General features: G+C 37.7%; 1 protein-coding gene across 1 annotated transcript in view; it reads right to left on the bottom strand.

Moving 5' to 3' along the window:
• Nucleotides 1-889: 889 nt before the first annotated feature.
• TCERG1L (transcription elongation regulator 1 like) overlaps nucleotides 890-22,950 on the bottom strand; it is a 217,665-nt gene continuing 195,604 nt past the window's right edge. Inside the window, exons 10-13 of the mRNA XM_065408523.1 lie at nucleotides 16,269-16,404; nucleotides 7,973-8,062; nucleotides 3,811-3,929; nucleotides 890-1,046 (exon numbers count right to left, since the gene is read on the bottom strand). Coding sequence (XP_065264595.1) covers nucleotides 890-1,046; nucleotides 3,811-3,929; nucleotides 7,973-8,062; nucleotides 16,269-16,404 — 502 coding nt within the window. The remainder of the gene's footprint in view (nucleotides 1,047-3,810; nucleotides 3,930-7,972; nucleotides 8,063-16,268; nucleotides 16,405-22,950) is intronic.

Raw genomic sequence — 22,950 nt, forward strand, 5'->3', positions numbered from 1 at the left:
TTGAATTCTAATGCTAGAGACTAAAAAATAAAAATGAATTGGCTTAAAATATTTATTAATTAAAAAGGTTAAAATATTTGTTTATACAAAGATGATGAGAAAATGCTCATGCAAAATCTTCACAGACAATAAAAATAACTCAAATATGAATATGATAGTTTTACAAGATAGCTTCTTTATAGTAACTTTGATGGGGAAGTGTTGCTGTAATCTGTGTGCCTGAAAGCACCATTCAAAGTAATTCCAAAGCCATATTTGAAAGTTATAAGTTTTTCTATGGAACTTATGCCAAGATTTACACACTAGTCACTATGATTAACAATTAATACCCTATTACTACTACTCAGAAAACTAGACATAGACATATGAACATTGAGTGATGAATTCCTCAATACCACTGTACTTCTAAACAATTTATGTTAATGCATAAAGTTGCCAAAAAATAGATTTAGATAATTCCCTTAAATGATGAACATATCTTGAAATTGTAATGGATGACATCTGTTTTCTGCTTAATTACAAATCTGCATTGAATTTATAATTTGTGTATATTACAAGTAATTTGCATAATTAAAACAATTAAGGGATTGACATATCATGGCAATTAGAAATGCATCAAACTATGAATGTTGTACAAAAGAGAGCTTCAATATGAAACATTAATTCTCTGAGAACTAAATATCCTACAGGTTCCTGCAGAGGAATCTGAACAAATTTAACTTGTGTTCACTGAACCTCAGTATGAAAAGATATTTCTCAGGGATATCTGGTTCTTCTTTAAATTGTTGGAACTTGAATCAGAAAAAGACAAAAAATGCTGTTTCTTCATTTCATTTTCTATGGCAGTCACAGTATTGACTTGTGTGTTTATTGCAGATTTCAAGAATTCTTATCTCATTTTCCGTAGCCTTATTCTGTTTTCTTTGTCCCTCTTTTTAAGAATAAGAATGAACTGGTTGAAAAAATGCTCTTGGTCTTTTTTCTTCTGAACAAGTCGAAACCGCTGATCTCTGCCATATTTCTCTGCAAACTCTTTAAATGTTGTTCTGCAGAAAAAAGTCATACATGAGCAAGGCATCATTTAAAGCTTTGCACTTTTGAATATATCATCAGATTATTTAGTCCTTAGTTTTACAGTTTACTTTTCATATGGCTCTTAAAAGTACCAAGATTGTTCCTCCTGAAACCTCAAGAAGGTCAGTGTCACCACTGTGCGAGAAGAGGCAACACCAAAGTCAAAATCAGCTTTGCTCCATGATTAGAATCATAGAATATCAGGGTTGGAAGGGACCTCAGGAGGTCATCTAGTCCAACCCCCTACTCAAGGCAGGACCAATCCCCAACTAAATCCCCAAATGGCCCCCTCAAGGATTGATTTTTTACCCTCAAGGCTTAAACTCAGAACCCTGGGTTTAGCAGGCCAATGCTCAAACCACTGAGCTATAGCTTGAGTTGTCTATACTAATCATTATTCCCATATTCATATACTGTATATTTATTGATTTTTTTACCCTGGTGATGTAGAATCATGGACATGGTGGTTGCTAAAATATGTTTTTTATTTTCTACTCTAGCTAGGTAATACTCTTCGTTGCTGAATGATATTTTTAGAGAGGCTTATCCTCGGCTTTCCCATGATTATTCAGCATCATAATAGAAAACACTACGATGTCTAATTAATAGCAAAAAATATTTTTCAGCAATACATGGTATATGATACCTGAAGAAAGAACTCTAATTTGATCTCCTTTAATAAGACACAGGAAATTTGCCTAAGGACTACGTACTGGAATCATTCCAGTATTTTCAAATGTGATTGCTACATCTGAGAACAAAGCTGCTGGATTATATTTGACTCAGATATTATGGTGCTGAGCATGGTAAGCACCTGGATAAATAGACATTTGGCTGAACAAAGTCATATGATGCGTCAGTACGTTTCTGCTCAGAAATCGCCAATAGGAAAGTCAGGAAATATGTTAATTAGTTATAGAATATAATAAAACATTGGCATTCTGACTCATTCAAAGGTCATTAATATGTTATTTTCTTTTCCTGGATATCCAACTTGATATTTCCCTTTTTAATTTTTTTTTTTTAATTACACTCAAATTATTTTGAAAAGTCTTGGAAAACTACAGAGGTAACAGAATATTGGAGAAAAGTAATTATAATATGTAGGAGCTGGTTTACAGAATGTGCTGTGAACTGGAGATGGGCCCAAACTGCAAAAGCAATACTGAGATCTATCTCTAGTTCTGCCATTAACTTGCTGTGTGACCTTGCACAAAGTTATTTATCCTCTCTGTGCCTCAATCTCTCCATATGTACAATTTGGATTGTGATACACTCCTTTGTGAAGTGCTTTGAGATCTTCAAATAATTGGTATTAAACAAAATAAAATGTCTAAATGTCACAAAAGTTTAGTTGGAATAAGATCCAGAGTTTTGTCTTAATATCCAAGTGCTGTATGGATGCATTATTGCAAACTTATAAACATAGAATTGTGTGTGTGTGTGTGTGGGGGGGGAGTTGTGACATTTGGATCCAGAAAGTACAAGGGGGTTTATATCTAGAGATGGTTTAGGATCATCTCTAGAATGAATTTTGGGAATTTTGGAGATTGGTTTGCTATTTGCTCCTCTGTGTCTATTGTGGCAATACTTGTGACTGGTTGCTTTACACTCCAACTGGTTTATTTTGTCAATGTTGGGACTGGCTTGCTCCCTACTTCTTTATTTTAGTTACTGTTCACTCCCATATGAATGTTGGCAATGATGGTTGTTCACTAACTGTGTGCTGTTGATAGTACACAGATTTGTAATGTTCATCTTGGAAATTATCTGTTCTTTATTTGATAATACCAGAGACTGATCAAGGATAATTTAAAGGGTGAGATTATTACTGCAGTTTGGGTGTCACAGATGAATAGGGCAACCTGAGAAAGTGTAAAATCCTCTATACTCCTGTAGGCCACAAATATTACAACTATACCCAGAATGGTTTTGTTCTTGCAAATTAAAACATAACTGTTTGAGTAATTATTAGTTGTCACATTAGCCTGGAGTATTCTTAGTCCCATTGTCAAAGAGATATTTTTAATTATTACTTCAATACAATCTGAAAAAAGGTTTACTTCTTTTTGTATGTGAGCACACAGTGCCATGTAATTATCTTCAATTTTTAGTACGAGAACTGTAATTTCTTCTTTATTTCTAATGATTTACCCAAAGTCAAAAAATAAAGAAAAAAATATTTATCTTCACATGATTTACAATGAAAAAGCAATATCATAAGAATTTCATTTCTTATACTGTATATAGTTCTTGACCCTATTACTTGAAAATGGCTTTGAAGAAACAAGCAATAGCAACTTAAAATCTCATTGAGACGCACAGACACGGCATTAATGATAACTTCTTTAGCAAATGTAATTTCTTTTTTGTCAAAAACCAAACAAATGGAAAATGCTTAGTGATTGTACATTAAAGACACTTCTATGCTTGTTATTTTTATCACACTTGTGGTATACTCCCCTTCCCAGTAATGTCACAAGGTACTAAAAAGTATTATTGAGAAAGAAAGCATAAGATAACCTTAATGTTTAGGGCAACAGTAAAAGAAGGATAAGCCAATAGCTTTATCCCATCCACAGGACTCAATTTGCAATGTAATATTTTTTTCTACAAAAATTGACTTTGAAATTTTACTGGATGCCAAGAATAACAATCATAACCTAATGTTACTATTTTTTGTTTTTATTAATAAGAGACAATAAGTATTAATTGCTTCATAAAGTAGCTCCATACCTTGGTGACAGTTTGGATTCCTCCAGAAGTTTTTTAAATTCTTCTTTGGCTAGCAATAATTTATTTTTCTTTTCCTTGTACTCGTCTCTTATTCTGGTCTTGACAAACTGCTCAAATATCTTTTTTTTTTTAAAGGGAGACAAATATAGAAGTATTTATTAACAAACACATTGGGGTGTGCCTGATTGATCTAATGGTTACAGAGTTTCACAACTGCAACGCTTTATCTGCATAATGGGTTGGAGGTGCCAATTTAGGCAGTTAGTGTCTGCATCCTAACACAAAGTGCAACCTTAATCAGAACTTCTTGTCATAGATGTAGATCACTCATCATGCTCACAGCTAAATATTCATAAGATTCACATTGTATTTATTTGGTTTGAAGTATGCATCTTCCCTGAACTGCTTGAACTCCTGACTGTGGACCAGAAAACTGTCCATGATGCTCAGATAATAATTTCTGGAAGTGACATAAAGAAAGATTGAATGATCCTTCAGCTCAGCTTGATGCACTGTACACATGTATATGAAGCCAATAATGCCTATGTGAAATCAGTGGGATGCAGGCACTTAGATTCTTTAAAAAATCCCTCAAGATGCCCATCTGCATCTTTAGGGACCTACATATCTCTGTGAATTGTGCTCGAAAAAGAAAGGGCTGTGTAGGCACAATAAAAATGTAATGTGTTGCTTACAAATATTTACAATTGTTTAACATTGAAATGGTGGAACAAAAGGAGCTGTTCATCAAAACACTCTCAGTTCTCTTTATCTGCCAATTTCTTGTTTGCATTGTATAAAGTACACAAACCTAGTCTGGGTACTAAGGAGTTTCCATTCACTCATGAATGATGCATCTGTGCAAATCTACATTTCATGCAAAATAAAGTGAAAAATCATTCGGTCTACTCTATGAAACTGAAATGAAACTGGTATGTAGTAACATGGATTCTTATCCGATGCTCAGTTAAGGGAAGAAATAGATCTGGTAAAGTGTACACTCAAAAGTGGTATAAGAAAGAGGGACCAAGAAACTGCCAAAAATGCAGATGAATTGATTGTAAGTGTTCTTACAATTTGGCTAAATAAGTGCATGATAGGAACAAATGAAATACATAAAACCAGTTGAAGTTGCCTTTGCAAGTGTTACCACCATGCTTTCACCTTCAATATTGGCAAACCCATTATCATTTAGTTCTATCTACTGCAAAAGTGCTGGGCTAGCAATCATAATTGTTTTCTAGAAGTACTAACATATGAGAGAGCTTGTCAAAGAATATATAGTTTGCCTCTTGGGGTTCCAATGGAAGGCACTCCGATCATACTGCTTACACAGTAATTATTCTTGTCCAAATCTCAACTATATAAGTGAAAAAAATACAATAGAGAGTGTTCAATCTCTCCTCTATCAACAGAGAATTCCAATGAATAATGGAGTTTTTAAGCAACCTCTTTGTTAGTGTTACAGAAAAGGAGTGCCTAAAATGATACTTGGTGATCTTAATAAATCAAAATTAATAGATCACTCATTATCTAATACAATATCTCCTTCGCACATCACTATTTCTTGCCATAGGTTTCCCCATACTCTAATGTATGATGCTGTCTTTCCACTGAGTGGTAAGAACCCCTTGGGAAATACTGATAAGTAAATAGACAAAACATGTAGTATTCAATAAAAGATCATTCCATTCCTCAGACAGCACCAAGAAGCTACACACAAACATAAAAAACAGAGTTCACATCACGATGAAACTAATACTAGCAAAAGATCAAGTCAAGAGACCCTAGTCTTTCAGACACCGGCAGATAAAATGGGTTCCTGCCCTTTCTGGTTGTGGGAAAAATTAACCTACACTTTTCAAGCTTCCTCTTTGTCTGAGACCAAACGAAGGAGGCCGCATCAATTATTTATTGTATAAAAAGCCATCACGTGGACACTGATTCCTTTATTTAATTTTTATGTGGTCTTCACAAACTCAACATAGAGTCTCCACAACTTGGATTAATTCAGATAACTCCAAAACTGCATGGGCATGCATCTACCTAATGCCAAAAACTTACAGATTTACAGCAGAGATGATTTTCTCCCCCACACACTGATAGTTTAACCTGAAATAAGGCTCCAGAGTCAGCGTCAGACAAAGCAAAATTTCCCATGCATCTGATGATAGGGGAAATAATGTTTCTTACTAATTTTAGCCATATTGAAACTAATATATGATGACTCATTAAGTCAGTCATCTAATCTTGTCCAAGGCCACTTTCCCGCTCAGGTCACTTGAAATAAAAGAGAATGATGGCTAAATAAATGTAATTGCCTCCAGTCTGAGGCCACAACATCTAAGTATCTATAATTCCAGTATTCAAACCACCTACTAAAATATGTTAGACCCATGGCACCTGGCTCACAGTTCAATATTTCTATCCAGCAAGTCATCTAAAATTGGAAATCTCTTTTTTGATTGACCTTTACTTACAATGAACTATTTTAGGTAACGGTCCTCAAAAATGCACAGATTAGTTTTTAGTATATGCATTTTTAAAAATAGTTCCCAGACTGGTTCATTTGACTGCTGCCTCAGAAAATCCAGGGCTCTCTCTCTCTTCACCTTCTCCATGCTTTTTAACACGGCGTCTAATTATTTTCCACTTCTACATTGATTTTAAGCTTGAATTATTTTCTGTCTCAGTACCAGCATTAGCATGACTTTGATCTTCTCTATATAGTTATGCCAAGTCCTTGCTTTTCATAATCATTTTCCTTGAGTATTTAATATATCCCATAAATGAGGCCCATGTCAGCAAGACTTCAAGCTAAAGCCTATATGATATGTTTTTATTATGTGTATTCATTATGTTTTTTTTTATTGTATCATGCATATGCTTGATAGAAAGAAAGAAAGAAGCAATAAAGCTTGATTGATTGAGCAAGGTCTACATTGTGCCCTTGTTGAGTCACTGAAGGAAATACAAAGCCTTCTTGCTATGTCATCCCGTCTCCTTGATCAATTACTAAGCTCCCATTCTAAATGTATCTCTCATATTTTCACAATCAAACATTATAAAACATTTAAAGAAAAATAAAACTTGGAAACGGATTACATGGAAAAGGTATGTTAATATATTTTTAATATTAATGACAAAAGACTATTACTGTATATTTCTTTAAGGAGCTTTCCATATGTACTCTGTATCACAGGCAACTGTTCCTCTCTATAGAGCCCCCCAAAGTTCAGTGCTCTTCATATCCCATTCAATAACTATATGAAGCCATTTGGGGAACGATGGAGATAATATCGGCGGAAGCATCAGCAATAAAAGGACAACACCCAGTTCTATATCTCTTGTATGACAAAAGTTAACATGACCATTTCCCAGCTTCCTCAAGCTCTTGGATGATGAGCATCTGATTGAGAGCTAAACCCAGAGTGACCGAGGTAATGATAAGCTGGAAGCTTTTTGGAGAACAGACCTTCTTCATAACATTCCTATTATTGGGGGCAGTTGCCCTCAGTTTGTTAGGTTGGTTTGAGCCTTGGAGTCCTTTTGGTACTGGATACCCAAATAACCATGGCTACAAAAAAAAATCCACTTTCATTCACAGCTTGCCAGAAAACTGTGCTCATCCTATCAGACACAGACCTAGCCATCACAATTCCATTCATCCATTAACTCCAGGGATGACTACTGCAACATATCTCAATGAATAAAGCCAAACACCCTGAGAAAGTTTTAGCTGGTACAAAGTGCATCAGTCCATCTGCTAAAGTAACACAAATCACTGTAGAAACATCACTCTATTGTCCACCCTCCCTGATTTTCAAAGCTATTTTGGGGATTGGTCCTAGCTATATGAGCGCCCATCTATCTGTCTCTACAATCCTGGCCAATAGTGACAGCTATGTTGGGTTGATCAACATGGAGACTTGTGAGTACAGGAAACAGGACTTTCACAAGAACAGCGCCTAGACTCAATCTCATTCACAATTTTTTTTAAAATCCTTAACTGTAGTTAACATTTTAAATCCAGGGAGGAAGATAGGGAGGTTACTCCTGTTTATTTTTTAATTTGGGAGGCATACAATTACAATGGTAAGTGTCACCAGTAAGATACTGGATAGACAGATAGCATGCATTACTAATTCTCTTTTGAACTCACCTGTTTACGTTCTTCAGAGTTTAGCAGAAGGTAGCGTGGGTCAAATACTATTTTGTGTAATTCTTTTTCCCATGTAGAAAATGCTGAGACCTGAAGAAATACATGAATGCATCTGCTTTAGACAATATTACTAGAAGGCTCTGGAATAAAGAAGTGTTCCAATTTCCAAAACAATGTTTAATTGCATTGATTCCCCTGGCAAAATATTCACTAAAAGGTGACTGGGGTAGAATGTTTCTGGAGGGAAATAAAATGAAGAATCAAAGTTAAGGGGAAAACTGGATGAAGAAAACTAACCTGAAAGTGAGAGTACCATTTCAGACTTGTCAACTCAAACAAACAAGATAGCATTCTGATAGTGTGGGAAAATATTGTACCCAACAGGACAAAAATAAGGAAGCAAACATATATGAGCAAATAAACAGGGGAAATTATTGTAATTTTTCAATCCCTTGGGTTAATTTTAATTGATTTCTCACCTTCACTGTACATTATTTTATAATTTCACTTACTAGACACCTCTATTTAGCTATCTCTGCTTATCTCCAGATAAATATATCCTTTGATCTTTATTTACCTGTAATCTGACCATCTGACTACTGATATTTCCTTAAATATAACCTTTAATTCTATTTTTACTGGAAGTTTCAGTCTGTTTATGTGAAAATGTTTATAACCATAAGACCCTAAAACAGAAAGAGGTTGGCTTTAACTAAGAAAAACAATAAAAACCTCTCTTGTTGTGGATGTGGTGTAGGGCAAGCACAGTTGAAAGCTAGAGAACAGACAGATAGTTAATGAGCACTCTGAAAACAGGTTGGTAAAATATATTGTGATTGAGTGGCAAAGGATGGTTGAATTCTAATCTGTGTGTGCGGAGTGACAATTTATCTGATTAGTGCCAGACTATCAATACTGATTGCTAAAATAAAGTGTAACCATTAGGTAGGACTGCATAAAAAAAAGGAAATTCCACATGCCTTCTCTCCCTCCCCCCAATAAAAGATTTCACTGAACATTTTTAAAAACGAGTGAATGAATGATGCACATGATTTAGTGGATTAAGATATCATTAGTTATTTGCATAATGGTAGTGAATAGAGGCCTGAGCTCCATTTGCTAGGCACTGTACAAATAGATAACAAAATAGCTACTGTCCTGAAATAGATAGCCACTGTCCTGAAAAGGTAGCCCCCTCAATGCTCCTGCAGAATACTCTCCGCCAGTAAATCAAATCAAACTTCAGTTAATTTAACGCAATATATATCATCATCTTTACCCAAATAAAATTTAAGGGCCCAATTATGGCTGTTTATGTGAAGGTGCACTAAGGAGAGTTATAATAATTGGGCCTACAAATTTACCCTAATTGTAAGCTCAACTTGGGGGGAAGTGGATAAAAATTTATAAAATGCCACAATAGCCTTTACTAAAAATAACGGGTGGGGGGAGAGGCTGATGGGGAATGACTGAAGCCTGAGGCCCACGGAGGGGGAAGACAGCCTGAACCCCGCTGTGGGCGGGAGGAGGAGGCTCCAGCATCCACTGCCATGGCAGCTGACAGCTCCAGGCCCTCGCCGTCCACGGCACTCCAGGGCCCCCATTGGCTGACAGCTCCAGCCCTGCCTCTCCGGGGCTGAAGCTGCAGGGCAAAATGTCGCAGAGGTCTCTGAAAGTCATGGAATCTGTGACAAATGCTCATCCTTAAACATAACGCTTCCGTCCACCACCCTTCTTCAGGTGTTCCAGCAGTTCCATCCTGCATTGCTCTCATCCCAGTCCCCACTGACCCCCCAGAACAACCATTTCACCCTAGATTACATATATACTTTAAAAGGGCTTAATTCAACCAAACAAGAGCCGTTTAGTAATATTATGAAAGCTCAACTCAATCCAAACAAGTATATACACAAATCAATGGAATGGAGAGAAACATTCTAATGGGGAGCATCTGCCTTGTCTTTTTAGACTGTATACTCTTCGTGGGAGGGACTGTGCCTCCATCTGTTTTTGGAAAGCAGCAGCACTTTAGGTGATGGAATAATCTAAATAATAATAATAATAAATTGTAACAAAAAGACTTCCTGATGTTCTCAGAAACATCCCTGTGGTTCCTCACTCTGAATGTGTTATTCTTTTAGGAAGCCATCAGAGGCAAGCATGCAAACGACTCCGCCTCTTTTGGTGCAGAATTATCTTTCTAGTGCCCCAGGCGGACTCATTTTGCTGCCATTAGCTCAATTATCAATCAAGCATTTTCCTTTGCAGCCAAGTCCCTGATATCAGAAGCATCATTAAATTCATAAGGCCAATGGGGACAAAACATTAGAGATGAGGATCTTTTATTTTCTTATTCACCTTTGCCCAGAAACTTTTTTGATGTGGCATCCTCAATACATATGCGTTAAATCCCTAGCATGGCTTTCAAATACCTACATCTAATTACAAAGAAGAGTAAATCACTAAAAATAAAATAAGTATGTGAAATATTATTTAAAAAGAATAGTTAACAATCAACCAGGAAACTTTTGATTATGCAAAATGGATCTAAAGGAATTGGCTTTGCTACTAGAAAGCAATGGGAGCCAGAAAGTTTCAAAGTTATCTCAAGCAAACTTATAGAATTTAAAAAGATTGGTTAACTTAAAAGTTGCTAGTTAAACTGTTACTCTCCCTTGTGTCCTTCTGTAACATGATGCCCCTGGATGGGTCATCATCATCTGTGAAGATTGAAGGTGGATCCCTGATCTAGAAGCACAAATCTCTAGAGCCCTGGGAAGTTTTTTTATTTTTTTATAATATTTTATTTTATTTTTTGGGACTTTCCTGTTATTTTGTTTAATCCATTTTAAATATACAAGGGGGGTGTATGTGTGGGGTTGATGGCCCTGGATAGGGCGGGGTTTGCAGAGCAAGCTTGCCCCAAACACACTGCACATTGGCAGCTTCTATCCCACGGGTGCTAGGCCCAGTTCCTTGTTTCAGGTGTTGCAACCTCGTGCATGGGGTCACAGTGCTGCTCAGGTTTGGCTCAGCCACTCCTCCATCATGATGACAGAATAGAGGCCGAGCCAAATTTGAGTGAGTGGTACTGTGATCCCATGCACCAGCTGCAACTCCACTCATTCAAATTTGGCCTGTCTGCCCCCTTTTCATGACAGAGGGGCAGTCGGGTCAAACCTGAGCGGTACCGAGACTCTGTTCATGAGGTCACAAAGCCTGGAGCAGGGTGCCAGGCCCAGGCCTTCAGGACACCAGCTGCAACTGCAGGGTGAGTTTTTTGTTTTATTTCATTTTATACATTGATTATGGTTTCATTTCATGTCATGTTGCATTTGCAAAAAAAAACCAGGGCTCTAAAAATCTCTCTTGCCTGAGCCTAAGAATCAATGTAATTTAGTTCAAAGGCTGTAGCAGCCCTAAACCCCTAGATATGGAATAGCCACTGTAGGGGACAGAGAGACACATTATGTTAGTGTGGGTAACACTTCCAGAGTTTCCTTGTATCTTGTGATTCAATGTCAAATTAGACCAGGTGAAGGACTTCTCCATTCTGAGTAATCAGCTCTGGGGATCTACTCCTGCAACTGTCTTCTGGAGTCTGTCTATGGCATATGACTTAGGGTTGGTTTATCATTTACCATTTTGTCTTCCCTTTTTATCCTTGGTATTTTTTAAATCTCCCCTGAGTATATACACAAATTCTCTTTTTTGAAGAAAAAAAAAAAGAAAAAAAAAAGTTGGGCTATTAAAGTCATTATTGTTTTAGTTGCTGCTATAGATCTCTGCATGCTGTTCCAGCTGTTTGTAATGGACATTTCAGAAATGAATTTGAAACAGTAAATATCCTGACTACAATAAACTAAACTCCATGTGAACATTGTACTGTGGTCTTTCTACTGGTTACATGCTACTTTGTGAAAGAACTGGAGAATGCAGAGTGGAAAACAGGTAGAGATACTCTGATGACATCCAGAATTCAAGCAAGAAAATCCTCCCAGAACAAACCATGACCTCTGCAGCCTTATCCCCTAGCACAGAAAGAAGAGAAAGTAGAGATTTGAGTTTGCTTTTGCTTTTTAATAATGCATTTGTGCTTTTTACCAGTGTTCAAATTCATTAAATTCAATATATTGAGTTGGAAGAGTGTGTTTAGAAGTTTATGGAAGTTGAAATAGTTCCTGTTATTACCCTTAACTAAGGGCCATAAGATACATGAATAGATTCCAAGGCTGTACCTTTAATATAAAAATTTATAAGAACAGAAAAGAGCGAAGAGTAAAAGATGCCCAGCTTTTGGTGACTCATCAGACCGATGAGAAAGAATGCCACGGCATGACACCAGTTAGTGAGGCCAGGCAAAAGTGGCAAGACATAGTTAGCTAGGCTGCCCTGTAGGAGATACAGTTCAGGGGATGTTATTGTTCTGGGCCTGTCTGGAAAAGGCAGCCTTGGAAGAAACTGTACATTATAGCATAGTTTTAATTCTGCTGCTCAGTTACAGCAGGAGCTATCTATTTAAGTACATGTATGGGCCGCTTACCCCGAGTACTCTGACGTCTTCATGTGTCTCGTTCCCCAAGCCAGCTGCCATCAGCAGCAAAAGTTACATCCATGTGTGATGACTACTGCTATCTGTTGCATGAAATTTCAGGGGTGAGTGTGTGTGAGAGAGAGATCATAGGAACTCTATTGCCTAAATACTACCATAAAAGTTATTTTTAAAGTGTGTGCAATCCTGACACTCTTTAATAGCTGAATCCCATAGGACTGTAAACTCTATTACTTCTCCACAAGCATGAACAACATGCACGTCCTCTGGTATAATATTAATAACGTTAAATCAGCAAGAGCAGCATGCCTCATATAAGGACAAGGGGGCCAGAGGTCTTTTCCCACCCCCTTTCCAGCCTCTGAATACTGGGGGTGTAACTTAGAGTAGTCAAGACTCTCTAAATTGTTTTGCATTGTATCAGCCCCCTAGTGGCCACTACAGTTGCAGGCGTCACTTGAATTGAGAGCACTCCAGTCATGCTCTAGCACAGCCATGACAACCAGGGGACTGGCAGTGGGTGACAGAGAGCCAGAGTAGTTACTTCTGTGTCTGCCAGGGGTTCCTAGAGTGTGTCTCAAAATCTGGCCCTTCCTCTCCAGTAAACCTATAACTGCATTAGTTTGTGTCTATTAGTGCCTTATTTGACATGCCTTCTCTCATCCAAGGGGACAACTACAGAAATTGAGGCACTGGATTACACAGAACCGCCATCCACAACCTAGCAGAAAATAAAATTTATCTTACTAATGGTTAATATGAGTAGGGGTATAGTTCTGCAGTCCCTAATAAGGCGAAACTGCCTTTGACTTCACTCTAAGTTTTGCCTTTGTACAGAATATTCAGGACTGGGCCCTGGAGCTGACAAAATTAATCCCAAATAGGAGATCATATCATTGAGACTGGGCTTTTATATAGGAAAACTTGCCATACACTTTCATGTAGTGCTATTGTTTTACACTATAATAAATAAAATCATGTAACTGAAAACTATATTTATGTTTAGCATTCTATTATTCACGCACGTATATAAATATTTTATATATGTGTACACACACACACACACACACACACACACACACTCTGTGGTATACAAACAGAATATTCTGTGCTAAACAGAAGTCTTGATTGGCTGGTGTGCTTTGTATTTCTAAAAATGCCTGCAGCAGCACTAGTGCTATTCAAAGAAATCATCTTTGAAGAAACAATGGCACTGCTGGAAAATGGCAAATGATATTTAAATAATCAGTGTGAAATAGCAGTAATGACCTCACTCCACTGCATTTCTTGAGGAAGTTATAACCAACTGGGATTAACCATCAACTTGCCCTGGACAGTTAGTGTTTAGTAAGTGCCTTGGGCCTCAGTCATTAAGCAATGTAGAATCAACATATATTTAAGTGATAACAGAAATGGCAAATTTCTGATTGTTCTAACAAGTTAATCTGAATTTCAGCAGTGTACAGCAATTTCAAAATGCCTTTCATATAACAACGCTGGTACTTTTAAACTTTGACCATGCCAGAGGAATCCCTGAATCATTGCACATTTATGGTGCTATAAAAAATGTTTAGTAATATTTTGAAGTATTCTGTACATTTTTGAGCATAAATAATGAAATCTTAATAAGATAATTTACTGCTAGACTGCAGACACGCATATCTTAAATTCTGTCACCCCCACAGTGTGTGGATTATTGATTAAAAACTTCCCCCCACCCTACAGTGTGTGTGTGTGTGTGTGTGTTAAGATATGTGCCACCACTTTGAAATGCTTTTGCTTAAAAATCACAAATTTTCCTATAGGAAATATATTTGGGGGCTCTATCCTCCTTTTGATGCAGGGAAGGTTAAAGGCCCTGATTCTATAACACTTATATATCTGAGTAGCTCACTGAATACAGTGGGACTACGCATGTACATAGTTATGTATGTGCATAATTGTTTGCAGGATCAGGGCATATATGTATAATGTCTGTTAATTCCAACAGGATTTTATACTTGAATTGAGAGCAGAGGAGACGCTGCGGGCCTAATTTTGTGGGTGCAATTTTTTGGCCATAATATTAGACAGATCTGTAATTCAGATTGTGGTGGGGATTATGGGACTGATATGTCTGATTTATTCTAGCTGTAATTTAAATGTACACTTTATCTACCTGATCATAATGTTGAATATACAACATTAAAATGGCCTGGACAACTCCAACTACTTCAATAACTAATAATCATCTGGGGTCCAGATTCACTGGTCTAGATGAGGTGTGCTCAGCGCAAGATTGGAAATGGGGGAAAGACGGTTTTATGCCACTTTTGCATTCCCTTGACTCTGTGGTAAGCCTTAGGCCACATAGGCTACTGCCATAAATCCAAGTAGGCTGGTCTAATTTACAGCCAGCAACCAAAGGCCCTAGCATATGGTCAACAGTTGAGTCTCCACACCTGAAACCTGCACAACTTTCAGGAATTGTGTGGATTCCAGGGGATATTCTGCAGGAGGCAAGATGCTCCTTGCATCCGTGCTGCTGCCCAGCTTCACTGGTCCCTGGTAATTCAGCTCTTGTGCTTTCAGGGTCTTCTCTCTTCATAAAAGTGAGTTATCAGGTTGTATTAACCTGTGCTGCTTTCCCCTGATGCTTTGGGCAAAAAATGGTTTGAGCCCAGCCAGTCCCACCTGCCTTTTAAACTTCAGCTATATTAATCTGGAACCAGGCCAAGTTCCTATGACCAGAGAGAAGAGCAGACGTCATAGTGCCCTGTGGCTCCAATCTCACAATCACAAATAGTCATGGAGGGAAACATGGAGCTATTAATGCTTGTGTCACTCATCTTTGCCTGGTGTCTAACAAAACACTACATAGGAAGTGTATGTACTGCAGCTGCATTTAGTCCAGGCACCTAAGCTGAAGCCCCCCCTTCAGTATAGGAGAGAGTGCATGGCTGGCAGGGTGTTCGCTATTAGAACCCTGGACCTTTGGAACTCTCTTCATCCCCAGGTTTGTAACAAGGTGAAGTGTTGGCTTTCAGGGCAACCTCCAAGGTCTACCTTTCTCTTTGCCTCAGGATGAAATCGGTGTTGGGCAGGGCTGGATATGGGATTCTAGGGACTGTGTGAGGTCGATTAATTTCACTTATATTGATGTTGTTGCTGAGTATTTGAATCGATCAGGGGGAATTGACGGATCTTTTAATTTTGGTGTATTTTAAAAAAAATTCTCAATAGTGCCTACACATTAGTGCTAACATAAATCTAAATGAAGAAATTAATAATAAACATTTGCTGAACATCACTGATCAAGTAAAGTAAGGAAAAATAAAATGTATTTAAATAAAAACATCCACTTTTTAAAATATTGCAGTGACAAACTGTATCTTTGCCGGAAGCTTTTATAGGCCACCATGCCAAAGCAAAACACAATTTCATGACAACACTATTTCATTGCCAAAATGCTGGGTTAAGACCATTTACTTTGGTTCATTTTAGGTTACAGAGCAGGCAATTTTCTTAACAATTCTTTCCAATTTCTCTTTTCTATGGTGATTCCTTCATATACAAGTAACATGAAAACATTCCACAATGCCAGACCTTTACAGGAAAGTGACATAGCATGTCAAAAAGCAAGCAAAAAAAAAATATTCCAATTAATTTGGGGGCTAGAATTCCAAGGTGCTTGCTATAGATTTCAGATTAGGTATAGTATTTCCATAATTTACAAGACTCAAATAAATAAAACCTGTTTCTTACCCCTCTTTCCAGAAGCATATCTCGGAAATGGGCAATGCGTTCTTCTAAAGGAAGAATAATCTGATGTGCTGATGTTTTCACAATTTTCTGTTCCACTTCAACCTTCTCCTGATCAGCATTCTGGGGATCTTCCGTTCTTTAACAATGTAAGATATGAATGGTTCAGTAAATACACTGTGTACATTTTTTAACCCTCTACTTTCTCTAGAAAACACTTTAGGAAAGAGGTTTAAATGCAGGATTTCATTGTAAAAAGTATGTAATATTGACAGCTAATCTTTTGTATTTAATTACTAAAATGGAATTGTTCTTGAGGACCCTTCATTGAAGATTAGGACAAATATTTATATTGAAGTAAAGTATTTCTGTGTGGTCAGAGCACATGATTGAACATGAGACATTACACTGCGCTTCAAGCGATGGGAAAACTACTATTCTCCATTATGTTTGACAATGAGTGAAGATTTCAGAGTAGTGACTGGAGAAAATAATCTTATTGCTTTTAAGCTTAAAAATCAACTCTAATCTTTATTTTAAGCTCCCAAGAGTCCCTTAAATTCACTCCTAGGGGAAACAGTTTGACATATTATTACATGTACACAACCTGTAATGAAACATCAGTGAAGAGTGCCTCTATCAGTGCAAAAATCTTTACAGATATTTATAATAATTTTCCAGGATGACTTCATTTTAGAATAAATAGCTGTTTAAAAGGAACTAATTACCACTTTGCTTTACAAGATTCACTGGAGGATGACAGACATTTAGCACGACTGTGTTGATTGCAGGGGATTACATGAAGTCATGAACATTTTTACTTAAATGTATATCAATAAGATATTAAAAATACATGGACAGATTTTCATTGGGTGTAAATATGCAGGGCTGTCCCTAGGAGGGCACGGGGCGGGAAGTGACAAATCCGTCACTTCTGGGACCGACTGCACTGACCAATCGCACCAGCCCGTGGGGTCCCCCAAAGCGCGGGGCCTGGAGCGGTCGCCCCGATTCGCCGTACCCAAGGGATGGCTCTGGAAATATGTATAGTTCCCTTGGAACCAGTGGAGCTACACCAATTTACACCTACTGAGGATCTGCCCCATATATTTTTAACTGAGTCTAGTGATCACTAAAATTACCATTAAAAACTCCAAAACAAAGCAAAACAAACAACAAAACAATGCACACCATTTGGAAACTAAAATTCACTATTTTTCTAGTGTGTAAGTGCAGCACTGATAGTATAAGCTCTGCCTGAACACTGGATTTGTGAGGAGCACCTCCAGCAATAGGCTAATTAGAAACTAAACTTCAGTTTGAACCTGTCAATAGCTCTGTCAATAGCAGTTTTGTTTGTTTGTTGTGAAGCAGATATTTGTCCACATGGACAAAAGTGAAACCATAAACTCATGTCACAAAGACCACTGAACATCCTTGAGTATAGAATGACTTTTGGTCTCTACTAATAAATTGGATTACAGTGGCAGATAGGTCCACACTAAAGCCCTGGATTTGAACACCCATAATTGAATTGTGGAAGTATAGATCTAGACTCAATTTTTTTGTCTTATTCCCATCTCTACTATTTATCAATATCCTGATCTGTGTTTAAAAAATAAGGGCCAAAAGATGTGATATTATTGGCCAAATTTTTCAGACCTCAATGCTACAGTAAAGCACTTGCATTTTAGGCACCTTAATAAAGGTGACAAGATTATCAGAGGCAATGCAGTTCTCATTGAAGATAACTAACTTTCTGCATCCAAATTTGAAACTGTTGAACAATGGGTGGGGGAGGGAAGAAATAATATCCAAAGTGCTTTAACTTGCACAATTTGAAAATGGAAAAAGTTAAAATATTCTTTTCAGCTAATAAATTACATCAGTCAGTAATGCAATATGAGTCCAAGCATATTATCTCTCTTCTATCAATAATTGCATTCTACTTAAATCATACTAAAATTGTATTATAACATTAGCAGTTTCAAAGGCATCAAATTGTTACTCTTCATATTATTATGATGATTTTTATATTGTGTTAGCAATTTTCATTTTCCCTAAATCATAATATTTCGTAATATGATCCATGAATATTCCATTCCAATTTCTAGTATCCACAAAGAACTTTTTCAAACTGAAACTGATAGAAACCCACAATGCTACTCAATCAGCTAAGACAGCAGGAGAGACTGTTTCTCCTTTAGTTTGGTTAATTGAAAATGATCCTTCAAATCAGATGGATTTTTCATTTATTCTCAAACCAAAAACTACAATAAAGGCAACAAAAGCAGTGACAGAATGCAATCAAATATGGAAATTCATAGTTAAAAAGACACATTTAAATAGTCTATTTTACTTTTTACTCTATTCCTATCACAGTTTTTGAAACCTACAAATCTCAAAATAGATAGGAAGTATTTTTTTTACATAGAGTTCTGTTCTTATTTGTACTGGGATTTGCAGTTGAATATTACAAACTTTCTATGGGGACAAGAATCACAGTGAAAGCTGTCACTCCTGATAGGGGATGAATCTTTCTAGATTTCTACACTTTCCAAATTTATCACAGCTGATTTACCTTAATATGTTCTTTGGATTACATTCTGACCAAATACAGCAAGATAGCAGATGGGACTCAGTTTTGAAGATGACCAATTAAAACCTATGACATGAATGGTGCTGATGAATTTTTAAAGTAGACCAAAGCCTTAAGGCAAACTTGGTAGGCAAATGTGGTTGTCTGTATTTTAAAAACCCTGATCTTAAACCCATGCACTTGGAGTTACAATCTGGACTCCCAGAGCCTTTAAAATCTAGTATAAAAATTGCATTGGATCTTCTAAGCAGATGAAGGTATTAAGCCATATGCTGCCTTCAGCTTCTACTGAAGTAAATGGGAGCCATGTGGTAATCCAGAGACTGAATAGGTCATATTACATTGCACATTCTGTCACATGAGAACTGAAAATTTTTCACACGATCTCACAAAAACAATGTAGTAGATGTACTCACTATTGCCCCATATTTTTAAGCAATTAAGAATAGGCAATTTGAAGACATTACAGATAAACGCCTGCTTCTAAGTAATCTGACTCTTTAGTAGAAAAAAAAGATTTTGCTGCCTTTGTATACAGTATAATTAGTGTGTTGCTTGAGTAAGTATTTGGCCTGCATACTTTAAGTACTATAATTAAACTGTATTTAAATATAAATTAAACTACAGTAATAGGTACAGAGCTTCTTACAGACAATAGCTTGTTGAATCCAAAACTACTGAACTGTAAGTGTAGATTCAGGACTGGAAATGTGAAATAAGGAAATATGAAATAGACTTGATCCAAAGTCTATTGCAGTAAAATGGGTGTCTTTCCATTCACTTCAGTGGATCAGGCCTTAAACCAGCTATTGAAAATATATTACCATTGCAAAAAACAATGAAAGGAAGAGAATTAGAGCATGAAGTATAAACCATTTCTGCTAATGTGCACCTGACCTGTCCATGTGAAAATCAGGAAAGGCAACAGTCATAAATATACAAGGATTAGCAAACTTTAACATATATATATATATATACAGTAACCTGACTTGCTGTGCTCTAAGTATAATGAATTATGGTTTAACTTTGATGAAAGTGGATATTAACTTTAGAATAAGACTTTCTCTGTATCAAATGATTTATTGTGTGTCAAAGGAATAACATAATTTATTTAGGTAAGTTTACTTTCAATGATGGAAAAAAACTGAAAATTCAGTGAGGAACAGGGCAGGTTTTCCAAACCATTATGTTTATGTTTATCACACTCAACCAAATTTGACGTAGTATTTATCGAATGGGTATTTCCTACAACATGTAGCTACAAGGGGTCTGATGCACAAAATGTGCTTTATTTTATTCTATCATATGATGATATGCTGTACATAACATACACACAGATGGACTGGGATGCAAGGGTCCACCAGACCCACTGACCCTTCTATTGGTTGGGGCACAAGGTATTTGGGAGTTCCCAAGTTCAATTAACTGTTCTGCCAGACTTCGTGTGTGAGGTTGGGCAAGTCACTCTGGGGCAGAGTTAGGCTCAGTGTGGCAAAACTAACTTTAGTTGCTATGCCACCTAATGGAATCCACAGTCCTGAGATAGGTGTCCAGCTCCCTATACAATGCATGGGGAAAGTTAAGCGCCTAAGAATAGGAATCACTGAAGCCAGCATACTGAGTGGGGAGCTGCCTGAGCTAGCAAATATGTGTAGCCCAGTGAGCTAGTTTACCTCTATTATATTCACTGCTTTCTATTATATTCTGCCTTATTATAGTCAGCAGTACTGCAAGGTCTTGCATCCTGTAAGACATTGGCTTCAGCAGTTAGCATGAGGCTTGAGGCCTATGAATTTCGGCATAAATAAACTTAGGTAACCCCTACATTTTGGGGAACTGGAAGTAGAGTGTAAGAGGGAATTTTGTCCATAATGATATTCAGCCAGCCACAGAAACGTGAACACACACCAGCTTCTGGAAGGTTTTGGACGGATCATCCAACTGCAAGAGTGCCATGGGAACGAATTGATATATATGATAATGGGGTGAAATCATAAATATACTAACCTATAGAAAAAGGACACCTTAACATCGGTAAGGGGAGGAAATACAAATAAGGAATAGGGAGGAAACCCCCACTGAAAATGTATTAGACATGGTAATGTCAGCATAACATATGATAAAAGTTGCATCCCCACCTGTGGGCAGTAGGAGAGAGAGATGTAGCCTTTGGGAGGGACCAGAGGGACCAGGGCCACTGGTGAAGATGAGGAAGGGGATGGTGATGAGGAAGATAATGGCTAACATTTCAACTTGTTCTGCAAGGAATGGTGTGAGTATGGATGTTCAGATGTACTTTCTGTATTATATCTACCTTACTGAGTTAGAATGTGTGTGTGACTTTGCTAAATGTATTAATAACTTACTTATTTGTAAAAATAAAAGAGATCCTATAGTGTGAGTGTTGCACCCGTGCACATCGGGGTTCCCAACTGTATAATAATTCTAATAATACTGGGCCTGATATCGGGACAAGAACCTGTCTACCCTCAAAGTGATAACTTGGGACTCTCATACATAATCTATAGATCAGGCTACATAGGAAATGTGGAAAACTGAGTATGGCATAAACTCCACTCCTCAAAGGGAGTTAGAGGAAAGCACCTATCTCCACTTGGGACTCTCAGCCATCCATGAACCTTCTCCTGGAGGTAAGCACCTAAGTCAGGTGCTTACCTGTCACACAAAAAAAAAAAAAAAGTTGTTGTGGTAGTGGTGCTCCCCCTAATAGCCCAGTGGTTAGGGTACTCACTCGGGCTGTTGGAGAATCAGGTTCAAGTTCCTGCTCCAATTAATAAGTATTTTATACAAAGTGGAACAGCCTCAACAGGAGAAATGAAGAGACATTCACCCCAGAAGACATTGGTTAGGGCACTCACTTGGGAGGTAGTAGGAGCCAGAGTTCAAATGCCTGCTCTGAATCAGGCAGAGTGGGTATTTGAACCTGTGGGTATTCTCCCACATCCCAGGTATAAGCTCCAACCAGTGGGCTATGGGGCATAAGAAGGGAGGGCTCCCCCAACCACACACCCCACAAGCAGGGAATGCCTGCTGGGGCTTACATGTTCCAAGAAGGGACTCTATCTATTTATGAGCCCAATTATCCTCTCACTTACAACTGTATGGAAATATCTCCAAATGAGTTGCCATAGTCTTACACAGATATGAAAGGCAGAACCAAGACTACCGAGCCAAATTGTCCTCTTCATTCTGGACTCTCTGTGCTACTCAAGCAGCTGAAAAGGTGGATAGTCTTAATTGGGTAGAAAAGGTAGAGATGGCTCCAACATCACCCACCCTTAAAGGCTCTTGTGCTCATGATATTCTTGGGTGGCATAACAGGCTTATAGCTAGCTGGTATATTTAGAGAAGCCCAGAGACTACTGTAAAATATGTTTGGGCTGGGGGCCAATGTAGAACTAGACCCAGGATTAGACGCTGCAATTGGTTGTTCTGTGGCCCACCCCTCTCCAACAGCACAAATGAGAATCTGAAATAATGAACAGTAATATCCTAGTGCTTCTAATAACAGTTTATATCTGAGGCCTTACTACAAATATAGGTAGAAGGACTTTCCAATGGCATATATATGTCATGACCTCCAACCCCTAAGAATCTCTAGAAGACATTCATAACCCCAGTATTATGGCAGGAGAGCTAGCTGGAGTGTTAACTATTTCAAAATATTCAACAAACTTTTAAAGGGGGGATAACTGTACTATATCTTTATCGATACAGATTCCACCTGGCCCTTATGTGGGCCCACAATGTGAGGGAGGTAGACCATCAACCAATACTATGAGCAGCCCAAAAGAGTGCCAGCCACAATTCCTGCCCTTGTGCTCAAGGGAACAGGGACAGCTCCCACTGTACTACCCTGATGGCACACACAGCCCAAAGGGAACAGGGAGGAGGTGGAGCCATGACTCTGTTGCCATTACCCACAAGCCAGTGGAGCTGGCTGTGTTCATGGAGTTAGGGATGGAGAATATGCTGCAGCCTTCTAAGTAAGAAATTTGTAGGAGGCATTCTGCCGCCTTGAGAATGCATCCTTATGCTATCTCTGAGATGAGGTATTTCTGCCCC

Source organism: Emys orbicularis, chromosome 7 (assembly GCF_028017835.1).
Source record: "Emys orbicularis isolate rEmyOrb1 chromosome 7, rEmyOrb1.hap1, whole genome shotgun sequence".
Lineage (NCBI taxonomy): Eukaryota > Metazoa > Chordata > Testudines > Emydidae > Emys > Emys orbicularis.